General features: G+C 41.7%; 1 protein-coding gene across 1 annotated transcript in view; it reads right to left on the bottom strand.

The window, feature by feature from the left end:
• Positions 1 to 1,582: 1,582 nt before the first annotated feature.
• The window catches only part of GLT1D1 (glycosyltransferase 1 domain containing 1), a 109,424-nt gene continuing 92,996 nt past the window's right edge, over positions 1,583 to 18,010 (bottom strand). The window contains exon 12 of the mRNA XM_036744799.1: positions 1,583 to 4,564. Coding sequence (XP_036600694.1) covers positions 4,418 to 4,564 — 147 coding nt within the window. The 3' untranslated portion in view covers positions 1,583 to 4,417. The remainder of the gene's footprint in view (positions 4,565 to 18,010) is intronic.

Raw genomic sequence — 18,010 nt, 5'->3', positions numbered from 1 at the left:
TTCCTGACTCTCAAACTTAGTGTTCTCTCTAAATTCAGAAATGATTTGGTAGGCAGCTAGAGCACTGGACTTGCATTTGGGAAGACACGAGTTCAAATCCTGACTCAAGATATTTAAGAGCAGCATGACCCTGGTTAAGTCACTTCACTTATTTTGGCTTGTTTCTTAGTCTATAAAATGGAAATAGTGCCTACCTCTCAGAGTTGTGAGGATTTAATAAGGATATATGTGCATATGTGTGTGTACATACACACAATACATATGCATGTATTCATACACATATGTACACGTGTGCATGCGTATATGTATCACACATATGTAATATACGTATACAGAAAATGGTTTGAAAGTCTTGTGCTGGATAAATGCCTTCAATTACCACACTGACATCTGTGCACCTATTTCTTCTTCCCAGTAGAATGTAAGCTCTTTGAGGGCCAGGACTATTTTGTTTTTTTACATTTAATACCTAGCATAGTAGCTTGCACATTGTCGTTCGGTTGTTTTGTTGAAGAGTCAGTATATCTGACTCTTCATGACTCCATGGACCATATTGTCTATGGGGTTTTCTTGGCAAAGATACTAGAGTGGTTTGCCATTTTCTTCTCCAGTGGATTAAGGCGAACAAAGGTTAAGGGACTTACCCAGGGTGACACAGCTATTAAGTGTCCAAGGACAGATTTGATCTCAGATTTTCTCACTGCAGACCCAAAGCTCTACGTACAGAGCCATCTAGCTGCCTCAGTAGACACTTAATAGATGTTTGTCGAATGAAAACTCCCAACCATGTCAGTGGGCCAATCACGTACTCACTGACTGATGTGTGTACTTAACTTTGTTAAACATGATCACAATTTTGGTTTTACTACAAAAAGCCACATTTTTAGAGTCCTCAGAATGGACGACCCATCCAAATCTAAGACATGGTTCATGTCCCTGCCTGGTTCCCTGCTTCCTAAGCCCATCCCAGCAAAAGCCAAATGAGGAACATTCTGGATGGAAGTGGTACACTTCCCCTAATTTCACTGACCACAAGACTTGGTCTGATAATTAAGTAGCCTGAATGCCTTCACAATTACACCACATTCACACAGACACCACCCTACCATTTTTAAATTTTAGCATCTCAATTTTATCTGGAAATTCAGTCATCATGTCAAGGTTTAAAACCCTGCTTAGTGTATGCTGTGTATGTACCATGGCTAAGTGAAAGCTATAAATGGAATATTTAAACATGGACTTAACTGAGTATGAAACAGTCGCGAGCAGAAGCTTCATAGAAAACTACAATTCATTTTATGCCCCTAATCTATTTTTAAATGGTCTGCATTTTAAATCCCTCTGAATCCTGGTTTCTTATTAAGATGGAAGAGGGGGAGAAAGCATCTTTACATAACACGAAACTTACAACATAAACTATGGCAACTTTTTTCTGTATATTGATGGTGAAACATTTTTTTATTGTCTTAAAAATATGTCCCTTTCCCAAAGGACTCTAGTTTACACTTTGAAAATAAAACCATAAATTAAGGATAGGGAAGCCTGGCATCTTTAATGCCATTCAATGAAAGACTGAGGCAGGTTTCCAAACAATCAGCATTTTATAATAGCAGCAACACTTGACAGTAGAGAAATGAACGCAAGATACAGTGGTCCCTCCTATTTGGGCCATTTTGCTCAAGCCAGATTCAGGTGCATTCAGTCACATCGACACACTGGATACTCACTGCCTGAATACAGCTGATGGGCTTTGCCATCCTATCTCTGGCCACAGCCATGGCTTCTCAAGCCCCTAAGACCCTTAGATAAAGTGGAGGTTGCTGTAAAGCCCTCTGCCAAAGGCTCTAAGCAGATGTTTTCAGTTCTGCAGAGACCCCGCCACTCACCAGCAAAGGCCTTTGGGGAATGGGACTGTGTTCAGAAGAAACACCTGAGATAAAGATGGCAGAATGTTATACCAAAGGGCTGAGTAGGAAAGGGAAACACCTTCCTCTGATTTGCAAGCTGTTATTGGAATATCTTTGCTTTGAGATCTATTTTTAAAATTTCAAAACAGATATAGTTTTAACCGATTATTTTAAAAATAGAAAGACTGAAAAGCCATGAATCCATAAGATCCTAACCTGCATGTTAGAGCACAGTCAGCTCTGATCACTCCTGGAAGGCATCGCAGAAGCAAAACCTCTTTAAACAAAAGACCTTCTCAAACGGGACATGGATGGCATCAGATAACATTTGCCTACTTTTCTCTCCCTTTCTACAGAAAGCCTTGAGTGCCTACACCATGGGTTGTAATTGATAGTTTTGTTCCCTCCCCCTTAATTAGGAGATGACAGCACATCCATGCAAATAAACAGACAGCTATCTATGACAGGGATTTTTCAAGGCAAATTCAGAGGCAGGTAGGAGACGGGAATCACAAATTTAGGAGCTGGGAAGACCTGAGTTTGAATCCTGACTCAGATACTATCTCCATGACCTTGGGAAAGTCATTTAACTCTTTCAGCCTCAGTCATCTAATCTGTAAAAAGCATTGACCTCGCAAGGCTTGTTGTAAGGATTGAGAAAATATATTTAAAGCACTTTACAAATCTGAAAGTGCTCTATAAATACTAACTGTTCATGGTTGCTGGTTAAGGAACATGACTATAAAGGATTCATATGTATTAACACAAAGGCAGTGTAGCAGAATGGATAGGGAACAGTCACAAAAACCAGAAAGAGTAGGGTTCACCTCCTGCCTCAGACAGCTGGCTTTTACCATGAACCAGTCACAACCTCTAACCTCTCTGACATTAAAGCACATTAAGGTACGGGGCAGCTGCCACATGAATTACTAGGGGTAATTTCTACCCCTGGGAGTTCTCTATCCCAGTGAAATCACAGGTCCCATTCCTATCCCTAAAATATATTGATGATGATATTGAAGATATGGCACAATCAAAAGAGTTAAGTTGAACAATGCATGTAACAAACAGGATATGGTTTTCTTGCCAACATGGGCCGCCTGTGTCTGCCATGGTCCTGAGGGTGGGTAGGAGAAGGAAGTTCTGAATTGGACCCAGATAGCCTCCTCAATCCTGGGGGAAAGGGAGGCACAGGCCTTGTGTACCCCAGATCAGCCTCTTCCAGACTGAGGGCAACTCTAGGCTATTTCAGATCCCACGGCCTCTTCCAAGGCTCAATCTTCTTCAGCCCCTCGAACTGGAACAAGTCAACTATTCTGAGTTTTGTTGCTTTCCTCTGGACTCTGGTTGGCACCTTTTATATAACTTTACCTTTACGTAACTGATGAGTTACTAGATGCCTGAGCAATGAACCATTTCATATCACTGTTTTGAGTGTTATGGATAGTGTATCTCACTTCAATGCTTCTAAGATCTGGGATTTCACGAGTAAGAGCACTCCCTCCCCAGGCACAGATCACACCCCATCCAAGATTTAGTAGATGGCCCTCGTGACTGGCTTGGCCAAAACATGCAGCATCCTGAAGCCAATCTGATGGGCCTCTCCGAACCTGGGGTGGTCCTCAGAGAACCTCAAAATCGTCTCCAAGCCACAAGGGATCATTAGTAGAGGAAGTCCACCCGCAGGTCTTCAAAACACTAAGTACAAACCAACCAACAGATTGCCAGTCCTTATATCTAGTATTTCAAACCTCACTTTGTATCTGCATTCCTAAGATTTAAATGCCAAAATACGAATTTAATTCACTTTACAAAAAAGACCATAAAGGACATTTTTTCCCTTAAGGTTTTCTTCCCACTTTAAAAAATGCTGTTGTTTATTGGCCAACCTAACGGTAGCCATCTCTAGGAAGGGGGGGTGGAGGGGGAGGAAGAAAAAAAAAGAAATTTACATGATAATTTTGTTGTATATTTGAAAGGAATAGCAAGTTGTGCATAGTAGATTTGCAATTTCATGTGCAATCATCTTTTTTATTGTACCATGTTATGGAAATGCCTGTTTTATTCCATAAATTAAAAAAAAAAGATGTATGAATGAGGTGGGGCAGGGGGTGTTGAGTATGTGTGCATCGGAGGTTTGTCTGCCTGAAATCTATAACTATGCTCTGCTGGGACAGATTCTGTAAACCCCAGTTCTCCTAAAAACCAGTTCCTCTGAAATTAGCTTCTGAATTTCCATCACAATCGGTTGATACAATTCACTGTAGATGTTACTTGACAGCACAGTAGTAAAATACTGGATGGATGTCTAACTTTAGAGTTTGAATGCCCATTCCATGACTGAACATCTGGCTCCCTCTAAGATTCCAATGAAACATGTCTGATTTTACTGAAATGGACCCCACTGACTTAAAACCAGGTCTGGATGTAACACCAGCGGGTTGTGGTTTGTAATTGACTTGAAGTGACACATAATGGATGCCATGCACATTTTCCTAATACTTGATGATTCATTGAAGTTTCCGCATAAGATTTTGATAGGTGTCTTTTTCAGATTTCCATGAATGACACAATCTGACATATTCTTTTCCTTTTGTCACGATTTTCTTTTCTAATGCAGGATCATTGACCAGTCTGGTGGCCAGCTGAACAAATTCCTGAGAGGAAGGGATGGGTGGTGGTGGGAAGGAAAGAAACAAACACAAATCACTCATTAGGAATACAATCTCTGCAAATACCTGCAAGATCATTTATCTTCTTGACCTTCTGGTCTTCCTTCTGCCTTTCTCCCCCTTCCCAGGATAAACTGTTACTGACTTTTGATACTTCAAGGATGCAGGACTGGGTCAGGTCAGGAGCTCCCACTGCCAACACAAAGCACAGTCCCTCGAGGATGCCTCAGGAGACTGTTTCTGTTAGCTGCTGTTCCTGAAGGGAAATCCCCTAGTGGCCAACCTTTCTGGGCACAAGTCTTTGTAAACTTAGCTGAGATAGTCTTCAGATGTCAGGCACACAAATGGACACTGGACCCCAAAGTCTTTCTAACTTGTATTTATGCCAAGGTCTGTTTGCCCTCCACTGGCATAATAGCTAAACACCAACAAAACCAGCATCACCTGCCCATCACAATAAGGCAGAGAAGAAAGGCCCCTCTTTACCTAGTCTATTTGCTATGGGGTATGGTTTGATAAAAACCTTTGGTAAGGTAGATAGATAGATAGATACATAGATAGATAGATAGATAGATAGATAGATAGATAGATAGATAGATAGATAGATAGATAGATAGACAGATAGACAGACACTGGACAAACTAGATAAGATGATAGATATGAAGAGAAATGGGCAGATGGATGTATAAAAATACACATATGGGGGGGGACTTTACAGGTATATGTGTATATCCATCTATATATATATATATCTATGTAGAAACAGAGATAGAAATATATATGATAGAGATAGAGAGGAAGAATACTAGAAGCTGGGGAACAGTGAAAGAATCAGGAAAGGCTGCATGTAGAATGTGACACCTGAGCTGAGCCTTGAAGAAAATCAAGGTTTCCAAGAGGTAAATTTAAAGAGAAATATACAGAAGATGGAAGCAAAGCCAAGTGACAGAGGATGGAGAGAAGAGCATGGAATGGTATTGGAGTTCTGGTCTCCGAAGGAGCTGAGACTAGAAAGGGAAACTAAAGTCAACAGAGAGGGTTTTTTTTTTTTTTAGGAGAAGGAGATAGGTTAGATTGGGAGGAAAAAAAGTTTAAAGAAGGGATGAGGCCTTTGTTTGAAGTGGATGAGACAAAACTAAGGAAGAGAGAAAGCAGAGCTGCTCAAATCTTTTATTTCTGTTTTCTCAACCACTGGAATGACTTTTGCACAGCAAATAGCAGGACACAAAAGACTAACAGTGAGATGATACTTTAGGTAAGATGTAAAAAGAGCACATTACATCTACCCTTGATGAATTTAAGTCACTTCACCCAGATGAACTACATCCTTGGTACTGAGAAACCTGGCAGACGTGACTGCTGAACCACTTTCAATACCTGCAAGATCACTGAGAACAGGAGAGCAACAATATGACTGGAGAAAGGCAAATGGTCCATTTCCCCAAAAAGGGGAGAGAACAGAGCCTTCAAACCATAGGTCAATGAGCTTAACTGATTCCTGGAAAACTTCTAGAACGGACCAAAGTTAAAAAGATGCTTTGTGAATATCTAGCTCAGGCAGTAGTCATAACAAAGAGCAGCCATGTTTTCATCAAGATCAGGTCACGCAACATGCCCACCCATTGGGGAATGGCTGGACAAACTATGGAGTGTCTGAATGCGATGGAAAGTTATTGTGCTGTAAGAAATGGTGAAGGGGAAGCTTTCAGAGACACCCAGAGAGATTTGTGTGAACTGATACAGAGTGAAGTGAGCAGAACAAGGAGAACAATTTATACATTAACCACTTTGTAAAGACTAACAACTTCGGATCCTTGGTAAGCACGATGATCAACTGTGGCTTCAGAGGACTCATGATGGAATGTCACACACCTCCTGACACAGGCATCACTACCTTTTTTGTCAGGATTACTGAACTTGGTGATGGGGGAATGGTGTGGATATCGCCTACTTAGATTTTAGGGAAGCTTTGACCAAGAATTTCATACCGGAATTTCATTGTGGACAATATGGAGAGATAGAGACTGGAGTAGAATGCCATTAGATATAAAGTTAGAGTTGGATGGGTGGCTGAATTCAGAGTTGTTACCAATGGTTCAAGGCTAACATGGAAGGGTTACTCCAAGGGAGTAACCCAGGGATGTTCTTGGCCCTGCACATTTATATCAATGACTTAGTAAAAGATGTAGATGTCATATTCATTAAGTTTCCAAAAGACAAAAAGCTTGGAGAAAAAGTAACAAAATGGTGACAAAAGTGATAGACACAAAGGGATTTTGACAGGCTAAAGCATTGGGCTTAATCTAATAAGATGAAATTTGATAGGAAAAATGTAAAATCTTACACTTGGGTCCAAAAAAATCAGCTTCATTGGAAAAATATGGAGGAGGCTGTATTAGCAATTTTGATTTGAAAATCTTTCCCACCCATTAATAGGCCATGTGACCTGCTTACATTACAGGAAGCCTAAGTTACATGGTGGGAGGAGCTTTGTGACAGGAAAAGGAAGCAATATCAAAGGAAAATTCTGAGAGAGAGAGAGAGAGAGAGAGAGAGAGAGAGAGAGAATATGGCAGCTGGTGGCTGCTAATGGCTGCCCTCATGATTGTTAGAACTGAACAGGCTGACTTAGGTGAACTGTGAGTTTGTTTTGGGGAGGACCCCAGCAGGGAGTCGGAGAGGTTTGGGGATGATGAGTTTCCAGGCTATGATATGGTGTTTTAAGTTCCTTTGTGTTATGATAAAGTGGGCTGACTGGCTGTGGGAGCTGAACATTTGGTTATGGGATATGATCTTCTGGTGTCTGAATAAATGTTATACTTCTTTTACCTTCTTTATGGAGAGTCTCTCATACTTTGTGATACAGAACTACATAGGCATATTCACCATTATTGTTGACGTTGTGTTTATTGCCTTGCTGATTTAGAAGCACAGTTAGGTAGTATTTGTTTTGAAAACAACAACAACAACCTAAAGGTTTTAATGGACTACAAGTTCATATTAATCATAATTATGACATGGCATCAAAGCCAATGCAACCTTGAGCTATATTTAGAGGCAAAGATTCCTCGATAGGAAGGTGAGTCGCACTGTCTGGTTTTTGTCAGACTTTATCTGGAGTCTTGCGTTCAGTTCTGAGTGTCTCTGTTTAAGAAGAAAAATGTTAAGATTGAGTGTCCAGAGGGGAGCAGAAAGCATGGTGAAGAGCCTGGAGTTCATGTCATATGATAGTCAGTCAAAGACATTAAGGATGTTTGGCCTGAGGAAGAAAAGGTTCAGGGGGCTGAAAAGGTTCACACAGCTGCGTTCAAGTACATAAAGGACTATCTCACTGAGGTGGTATCAGACCTGGTCTGTTTGATCCTTGAAGCAGAACCAGGAATAATTAGCAGATGCTGTTGTTGCTGTGTGTTTGTTAGGTTGTGTCCAACTCCTCATGACCCTGCGGACCATACTGTCCAGGCAGTTCTCCTGGCAAAGACAGAATGGCTTGCCATTTCCTTCTCCAATGGATTAAGGCAAAAAGATGTTAAGAGACTTGCGCAGGGTCACACATACATAGTGTCTGAGGCCACATTTGAACTCAGGTCTTCTTCATTCCAGGCCCAGTGCTCTATCCACTGAGTCACTTAGCTGCCTCAGGGTAGATGTTAAAAAGAACTAATTTAGGCTATATTTCAGAAAAAAATGGATTGGGCTACCTTGAGAGGCAACAGGCTCCCCCTCCTTAGACATCTTCAAACAAAGGCTGTACAAGTCCTAGTCAGGTATATTATGGTCAGGATTTCTTTAGTGCATAGGGCGTACTAGATGGCTGCTGGGGTCCCTTTAATCTCTCAGTTCCTTTGAGTATAATCTAGACATGGGGGATGGCCAGTGCAGAGACACAGCGACAGGCACTGAATGTGTATGTAGACCAGCCAGGTGGCCAATTTGGCTAGACTGGAGCACAGCGTGCTTGAAAGGGAGTGATGTGTAACAAGGCTAGAAAGTAGGTTGTTGAATGACTAAATGAAGCTGTAAATTTAAAGATACAGACTAGATGATATCTCAAAGTCCTTCTAGGTTTAAATTCTGTTATCACCATTTTTTTTTTCAGATAAGGAAGAGAGGTCTCACAATCCTCACAAAGGCCGCGACTTCTAATAAAAAACAGATATGGATATCTGGTACAAGTAAAGATTTGGCCTGACAAATACAATGAGACAAATACTTACTAAGCCCTTAATGTGGGCATGACAGCCTGCCAGGTTCTGGAGAGATACAGTTAAATAAGGTACAATATCTCTTCCCCCAAGGACTTTATAGTCTACATCCATGAAGCAAATTATGATTTGAGAGTAAAATGAAGGTTTTAGTCCTACATATATGCAAGATTTATAAATAGACACAAGACTTTTATAAGTATATACATATATACACTATATTTATGTGTGTGTATGTATATATGCATACATACACACCCAAGACTTTTTACATATATATACATTATATTTATGTATGTATATATGTATACACACACACACAAGATTTTTATTAGAATGAGAGATTTTAAGGAGGTTAAGTCTAGGTGTCTGGAAGTTTCAATAAGACAAGAGCCAGTCATCTCTTCTGGGTGCCTGAGGGCAGGGGGCGGACTGGATCATTTCTCATGGTCTATTTTAGCTTGAAGATTATTTTCCTCTAGGCCAAACTGAATTCTAACCGGTTATTAGTGAGATCTTTTTGAGTAAGCTACTTAAGAGATAATGAGAAATGGGCTTCTGTATATAAAAGAATGCACATACTAACACCTCATCTAATTGTATGATAGAATCTGGAGGAGAGGCATTTAGTATGTAGCGTTCTTTACCTCTGTGAAACAAGCATTCAGAATAAAGCCGCAGTTTCGTGGCCCAAACTTCCAAGCCACCTGGTAAAATTCCTCAAGGCTTTTATCACGCAATTTTGGGTTGTATAAGCTGCCATGAAACAGATCTACTGCTTGTCAAACATTTATTCCAGCCCTCGCCCCCCCATGAGCTGGTCTCTCTCACTGGTGTTATTCTACTGCCAAATATTTCTTGGAATCATTTCTGTGGCAGCATACAAATATAAAATATGGATAAAGCTCGAAATAATAGCAAATAATGGAAGCCAGGAAAAAAAAAGGAAATGGACTGTGCACGTGTGAGAATTCTGTCTGCTGAAAGAATCAAGCAAAACTAGAGGGGGTTTATAAAGTCCATGCCAAAGATCAAGCTCTTACCACTCATGAGATCAACTGTGAATTGAATAGTATATGATATGAGGATCGGTCAGAAAATAATTTTTCAAAAGTTTCTTTCATCAGCAACTGGAAGGGCCACTCATCATTTTCAAGGAAGGAATAAAATAGAAAAATCTGCTCACTAAAGGTTTTCCTGAGCGTCCTGGATATTCTCTTGTCCAAAGGCAAAATGGAAGACTTCCTACAGATGGCAAAGTCCTTCAGATGCCCTTGTTTCCAGGATAACTTGTGCTGATTAACTCCAGCATGGGAAAACTAAAGGGTCTTTTTAATGATACCCACTGTGATTTAAGAAATTATCCTAGTGATCAGCACTGGAAAAACCAGGTGGATGAAGAATGCCCAATGGCCAGTTCAGTTCAACACCTCCTATGTGCAAAATACTGGGTTACATGCTGTGGATCCAAAGACAAAACAAAATAGCCTCCTACCCTTTAGCAGGTGGGGCTACAACCTTAAAAACAGGAAAATATGTATAGGCCGAGGACTGGCTGAGCACAGAGAAGACAAAGGGGGCCAAATGAATGGACTAACTATGGCAAAACTATAAGAGAATACAATGAAGACAGAACTGGTGTGATGGGCTAGGGGAAAAAAGAAGGGATAGAATGATGATGTAAGAAATGAGAATACAGAATAAGTTTACCTCAGAGTGAAACGTCATATTGGCACAATATTGAGAATGTTCTGTACATCAAGAGAGGAAGTGTGTGGCACAATGGCCACTCAGAAGACCTAAGTTGGAGTCCTACTTTGGACACATACTGGCTGTGTGACCTGGGGTGAGTCGCTTCATCTCTGAAGGACTTAGTCAAACTCTCTACGATGATAAGTTTCAGAGAAGGTGCCAACCCGAATTGATAGAGGGAGTCTCTTCACTCATGTTCCAGACACCAATGAAATGATACGTCTGATTATCTATCCCTGCTCTGCAGTAAGTAAAGCCCTCAGCAAATCTTACAGTGCTAGATAAGGTCAACCATTATCCTTGCTATCATATCTCACCTGGCTGCCAACTCCAGGCATTATTATACCTTGGTTACATGGATGCCAATTAGTACCACATGCAATGTACTGTACGCTGCCACGTAGTAACATATAAATAGCTACTCTGTGAAATTCCACTCAAGTGTATGAAGTAGATGTCTTCCTGTGGACTCTTGTCATGAATATGAACTAACTGGGAAAGGGAAATGAAGAAAGGGCAGCAGCAAGTGACCCTTGGGAGACACATGAGCAGCGCCTTCAACAACACAACAGGTCTTCATCCTTTCTCCTAAATCACAGCAACGGAAATCATTTTTATCCTCAATAACATGCCAAAATAATACCATGGCTTCCTAGAGAAACTTAGCAATTTACATAAATTATTTTAAAATTAAATATAAAAAATAGCTATTAAAATGCTTTTACAGATGGAAACTGAGTAGGGGGGAAAACCATAATCTGTGACTAGAAATGAGGGAGATTAGAGTTTAAAATAAATGATGAGCATAATAGTCTTATCTTTATCTGCAGAGAGCCTAATGCAGTGCCAGAAAACACGGGGAGATGTTGCTACCAGAAGGATGCTTTCAATCCAAAAGAAAGAATCTAATTTGTAGACTGCCTCCCCTACTTAGTGATACTGGTGGTGAGCATGTGCTGGTAGAGACTCCATTAAAATACTCTCCTGGATCTGGGATCATGTCCTTTCCAATGATTCAGATCACCAACCGTCCCAACCATCCATTCTGTGTGCCTCCCATCCACGTGCTCCCCCCAGTTTGCCACAGGACATGTGGGACCAGGATTACAGCAGAGCTGTTCACCTAGCACACCTCACCCTCACCACAGGGCCAGTTCATCTTCTTTTCCTGTCATATACTTTAGGGTGCAGTTGATGTTCTTAATGCTAATACCTAATTATCACTGCCTAATAAGAGCTTACATTTATGAAGTGCTTTCCTTATAAAGTGCTTTTTGTACCCTAACCCTATGAGGCAGACAGAACAGATGTTATACAATCTCTATTTTACAGATGAGGCACCTGAGGTTCTGAGAGACCAGGACTTTCTCGTGTAAAGGCGACCCAGCAAAAAGAGGAGCTGAACTGGGAACTGAGGCTTCCTAACTCTGTTGAGTGTTCTATCACAACATTCAGGGTCCTCCTGTGGTCTACATACAGCGTGCTAGATCTAGAATGCTGAAAATAGTGTTCCCTTTCTGAGGATAGAAAGAAAGAAGGAAGGAAAGAAGGAAGGGAGGAAGGAAGAAAAGGAGGGAGAGAGGGAGGGAGGGAGGGAGGAAGGGAGGGAGGAAGGAAGGAAGGAAGGAAGGAAGGAAGGAAGGAAGGAAGGAAGGAAGGAAGGGAAAGGAGGAAGAGAGCAAAAGGAAGAGAGAAGGAAAGAAGGGTGGGAGGGAACAGTCTAGGAAGGAAGGGGGGAAGGAGGGAGGAAAAAAGGAAACAAGCATTTATTAAGCACTCAGCCTCTGTGACTGTAATATTATCTCATTTGATCCTCACAACAACCCTCGATTGTATACTATATATAGCTGCACCCCCCATTTTACAGTTGAAGCTGAGGCAGACAGAGGTGACATACTTAATGGGAATCACTAGTGGATTTTAACTCAAATTTTCCCCACTCCAGGCCCAGCACTCTATCCACCGTTTTTAGGTAAGTGCTTAATAAGATGAAGAAATGGTTTCATTTACTCTACAAGTCTCATCATTATGTTTACCATCCCGCAGAGTTCATTTGCATTTCTTTTTCTTTTTAATTTTATTTTATTCTGAACTTCAACACCAAAAAAAAGGAGCATTGCTACAACACAAAAAGGAGAACTGAATATGAAAAAACTGTGATTTTCCATTTCATACTCCTTTTTTTAAGTATGTAAACAGAGTTCACGCATTGCTGAAGCCTCCGCACTTGCCATCAGGAAGGCAAAGCCGCTTGTGATAGTACCTGGATGTGGCCCTGGAGGCTTTCTGGGGAGAGGGTAGGCCCAGAGACACCTCCACTGAATGCGGAAGCTGTCTTGGCAAAACGATAGGGAGAAGAGGCAGAGCAGAAAAGCAGGTGCATTAGAAAAAATGAAAGCAAATTTGCAATGAAGTCATTGTAGTTATGCCTTTGGGAGATAAAAATGAAGCTGGAAACTAAATGGCTAATGGTGACCCAAGGGAAGCCTAACTTTAGCTGTGTGATTAAAGGAGCAATTATGGAGAGAAACAGCTCTGAGGCAGTGTGAGGCTCACCACCTGCAGCAGGCCCTTCCCAGGTACTGAGCTGCATCACCCTGCTAAACAGACAAATCTGCCCAAATCAAGGCTTTGAACCCCCAGGGTTTTCACCAGGAAAAGCTGGTGCATATCCTCACTGGATTTATTTCTCCACCCATATGATGGATGCCATGGATGGCCTGGTTCCTGCTGCCCCATTTCTTAGTGACCACTTATCCCCCAGGTCACATTAGCTCAGCCCACTTGCCTATTTCGCAAACTTTCCAAGCCCGAGCTGTATCAGGGATGAAACAGGGCTTTTTAACTGGTAAATAAACAGCTCTATTGGTATCAAGGAAAATGTGCTCTTTGGTAGATAAGCAGCTCTGGCTTACTGCATATATGTGACCTCTGGGTATGGCAATATTTCATAAACAAGGCCCCTGGTCTCAGTAAACTCAGCAGTAACATGTTTGCATTCCTCACCTGTGGAGAATCTATGCGGCAGTGGTATAATAATGCCAATGACAGCTAAGTCATGGAAACGCCTTTAATGACACAGGGTAGGGTGGGGATGGGGGTGGGGTGTCCCATTCCTTACATTACCGACAATTTAAGAACAGGATGCACATTAGTTTTTTGGGATAGGTTGCTGAAGTTCTGTGGGAGACAGGGGAAGGGAAAGTGACCTCTGACCTTCTGGTATAAAGGTTTTCCCACTAAGCACTGTAAGCTAGGACAAATACATCCTAGAATTCTTAAAGACAGAATCAGGTGGAGAACAATGACAGACCTTATGATTTCACTGATGCTATTTAAAAACAGTGCCTTGTGTCTAGTAGGCCTTCAATAAATGTTTGATAAATGAATGAATGGAATACTAGCTGCTAATTTAAAAAAAAAAAAAGATTGATCCATGCCAGAGTTATCTGTCTTAGATTACAAGCTCCTACAAAGCAGGTAACACACTTGTTAACCTACATAAAAATAAGAAGCAGCAGCATTTATAAAGCACCTACTACGTGCCAGGCACTGTGTTAGGAACTGGGGACACAAAGACAAAAAACAAAAGTCTCTGCCTTCAACAATCTTATATTCTACTTGGGAAAAACAGCAATGTACACAGAAGATTAAATATAAAAAATATACAAAGTAATTTCTTGGGAATGGTATGAGCAGCTAGTAGGGACCTACTAGGGGTGACACCAGAACTGGAAATATTCAATGAGGCCAAGAGGAGGAGGAGGAATTGCATGTAAGGGGTGGGGCTCAGGAGACAGCATGTCATATGCGGGGAATGGGACCTGGACCAGTCCATGAAGGATGGTAATATACAACAAGACTAGAAAGATGGGCAGGAGCCAGCCTTTCTTTAGAGGCAGCTGGCGTTGCAATGATTATAGCATTGGGCCTGGAGACAGGAAGACCTGAGTTCCAATCTGGTCTCAGATACTTCTAAATTGGGTGACTCTGGGCAAATCATTTCAGTTGTTTGCCTTAGTTTCCTCAACTGTAGGATGAGAATGATAATAGCACCTTCTTTGAAGGGTTGTTGTGGGATCAAATGAGGTCATATTTGTTAAAGGTGTTTAGAATAGTGCCTGGCACATAGTAGGTTACTATAAAAATACTCATTTCCTTCCCATTCCCAGGCTGTGAAAGGTTCTAAATGCCAAGAAAGGAGCCTGTATTTTATCTGAGAGTCCACAGAGAGCCACTGGAGCTTCAAACATGAGACCAGGTACATTAGAAATAGGAAATACTCTTAAAGAAGGACCTCTCAAGTGAGAGGGAGGGGATGAGAAGCTTTAAATTCCCTCAAGTCTGCAGAATCATTTTCAAAGGGATTTTTCAACCTATCTCTCTCATCTGATATCAACCCTGTGACTTAGTACAGCATGTCATAGGATCACATACCTAAAAGGGGCAGGGATCTCAGGGGCCATTGGGTTCGATCCTCTCTTTTTATGAGGGAGAGAACCAAGAGGCAACTTCTCTAAGTTCACGTGGGTAGATTCAAAGGTGGTGATTTAAGTCCTGCTATTTGTACAACTAATGAAAGAGAAGCCCAAGAAAGTGAAGGTATTCGGTGCAAGGTCACCCAGCTAGCCGGGACTAAGACCCAAGTCTTCTGAATCAGGGATCTTTCTCAGTGACCTGAGAAATGTGGCAAGGCCACTGTTAACATCTGCTCCTTTTGAAAACAAAGCACCTAATTAGTTAAAATGAAAACCCCTGAGTATTGTGTGTTTTGTTCAAATACAACACCCCCTTTTCCCCAAAATACCTCTTTGCTCTAGCTCTCAAGGTATGTGACACCATGGTCCCAAAACAACAGCACCCATCTCTTGCTACTGGGTAATTTGTGATTCACCCTGATCTCCTTCCATTTACGTCCAGACCCAGCTCATTCCTCCATCTGTTGGAACTGTATGAGGTATAAACACTGATGGATTAATTCAACGTAATATTTACCCAACAGCATGTTGTAATACGGGCTCTATATCAACACCTGGTAAACTGAGGTTGTCCAATAATGACCACTCCAACACTATTTTCTATTTTAAAACCAAAAGGAAGAAAAGCTTCATGGGAACCTGGAAAATATTTTCTCTAGGCGAAGCAGAGATGGGTTGGTAAAAGAACGTGGTCACTCTGTGCTATGACCAGTTCCTGTTTCTGTCTAATGTCCCTCAAGAAGGGCTCAGTATTGGCTCAGTATGCCAAGTATGCCCTCAGGCTGAACCCAAACCCGGGGAGTAACACAGTGAGAAGCAAATGCCAAGAGAAAATTCAGACTAAAAATTGTTAAGAGACTAGACTGCTAAGTCTAGGGAAAAAAGCTGCCTTTTTCCCAGCCCAAATCAAAGGGGAATTGAGTTCACCAATGTGAAAAAAAAAAAGAGGACAGGAAATGAACCTTCACCTCTTGCCCATATTTTAAGAGGGCTCCAGATATCATGCATCAGAAGCAGAATGTTCCCTGTGCCACCCAGAGTGCCACACACGGCTACTATTATTGCTGGGAACAGTGGATGTGCTGTACCTCCCGAAAGAAAGCCTGGCACACACACAGAGCCCATTTTGCCTGGTCCCAGGCGCTCGGCTTTTCTGAGGAGTGAGCCCCACCTTGTGGCTTCATCTGTATTTTTTATCCTGAGCTAACACTGCCCCCGTGGGCTCAATGCTCATTCCCATTCTGGTGGCTTCATGGCCCACAGAGACATGCCTGCACTCACTGTTCATTCTAGTTCATTCAGGATGTGGGAGCTGAGAGGAATCAGGGCACACCCCTCAATGGGGACAGAGACCTGGGAAAAGACTCCTCTGTCTCTGCTTTTGGCTTCCTAGAAGATGCGGAAGATAACTTGTTGGCTTTGTTTTTTAAATGGGATGTAGAAGTAGACAGACAGTGAGAGATTGTGGCATGATCTGAGTCATCCACAAAGGTACTTGTAGCTTGGCACAAGGAATGAAGAGATGGCCTAGGAGCCAGGAAGACCTGGGTTCAAGTCCTGCCTATCACAAGCTTTGTGACTCTGGGTAAGTCACTTGGCTTCAGCCCCCTGGGCAATTCTCTAAGAATCTAAATTCAAAGAAGCTGCCAACCTGCACCTTCCTCACCCAGGAGTTCTCCATAGCAATAAAATCACAGATCCTTTTAAAGGTACAACCACAGCCAGACTGTTGATTATTTCTTTTATCACATATCTGATTCAGTTTCATTCCAGTGACCACTTAATAAGCCCTCCTAATGGGAAAGGTATTATTCTATGCCTGGGGACACAAAGACAAAAAAAGACTTATTCCCCAGCCTCAAGAAGCCTACCACCAAGTAGGGGAGATAAGATACCTAATGCAAATTAGATTATGCTAAGTGCTACAAGAAATTAGAGGCCTGATCCCTTACCTGAATTCTCTGGCAACTTCTGTTTTCTTATTTGTCAGAACCACTCTGCACCATTTTTTTCCCCAGAGTCAGTGAATGCCCATCATGCCATCATCCTAGGAACTTCATCATTGGGAAATCTCATCCTTCTGCTAGATCTAATCAGCCTTGGGTCTCACAACTCTCTGTTCCTCTGATTGGATCTCCCAGATCTCCATCTAAAGAGGGGGCCCAGGCTGGCCACCTCCTCATTTCCTACCCCAGTAGAGTCCTTTGGACTTCTTTCAACTTATCCATCATGATCATGCCCCAGCACCAGGGACCATCTCCCTCCTCCATTCCCTCCAGCTTTTCAGCTTCCTTTGGTGTGTAATGTTTCTCCATTAGATTACAAACTCCTTGAGGGCAGGAGCCACCTTTCTTTTTATTTGTATTTGTATCCTCAGCACTGATTAAAGTAATGAACACCTAGCTCTGGACTTTGGAAGAAGCCTATGCAGGTAGAAACTCTTGAAGCCATTACAAGAAAAGTGAAAAGGAAACAACTCTCTTTAGGCTGCTATTTTTGGTCAGGCTCAGAAAAAGATGGCAAGTGACCGTCTTGGAGAAGACTACAAAGAAGAGATAAGCAGGACCCAGGGTAGGGCAGCAACTTTCCATCCCTTGATTGGAAGTGATTTTCCAAAATATCAGGTACAGAAACTAAAGGTACAATAAAATAAATAAAATATAAAATATAAAGTAAAAACAAAATAAACAAAAAAATAAAGATGCAGAAAATCCTGAAAATAAGTACCAAAGCAAAGACCAATACTAGACATAAATGATCATTGAATTTATTCATTTGGCTCACCTCCTCTACCAAAGTCCTTTCCCATTGCCTCACTGAAGCACTGAAGTGACCATGAGCTTTGTAAGATGAGACCAGAGTCATGCAAGCTCCCGAAAGTTTTCCCAAGCCAGAAATGGACCTCACGGTGGCTGGGCTACTGCCTGGTTGTCTGAGTTCAGGTAAGTTTGTAGAAGCTTGTCACCAGACCATAGGGTGACGAACATTTTAGTCAT

Source organism: Trichosurus vulpecula, chromosome 1 (genome assembly GCF_011100635.1).
Source record: "Trichosurus vulpecula isolate mTriVul1 chromosome 1, mTriVul1.pri, whole genome shotgun sequence".
NCBI classification, from domain to species: domain Eukaryota; kingdom Metazoa; phylum Chordata; class Mammalia; order Diprotodontia; family Phalangeridae; genus Trichosurus; species Trichosurus vulpecula.
Note: the sequence above shows the minus strand (reverse complement) of the source record. Positions and strands in the feature narration are given on the sequence as shown.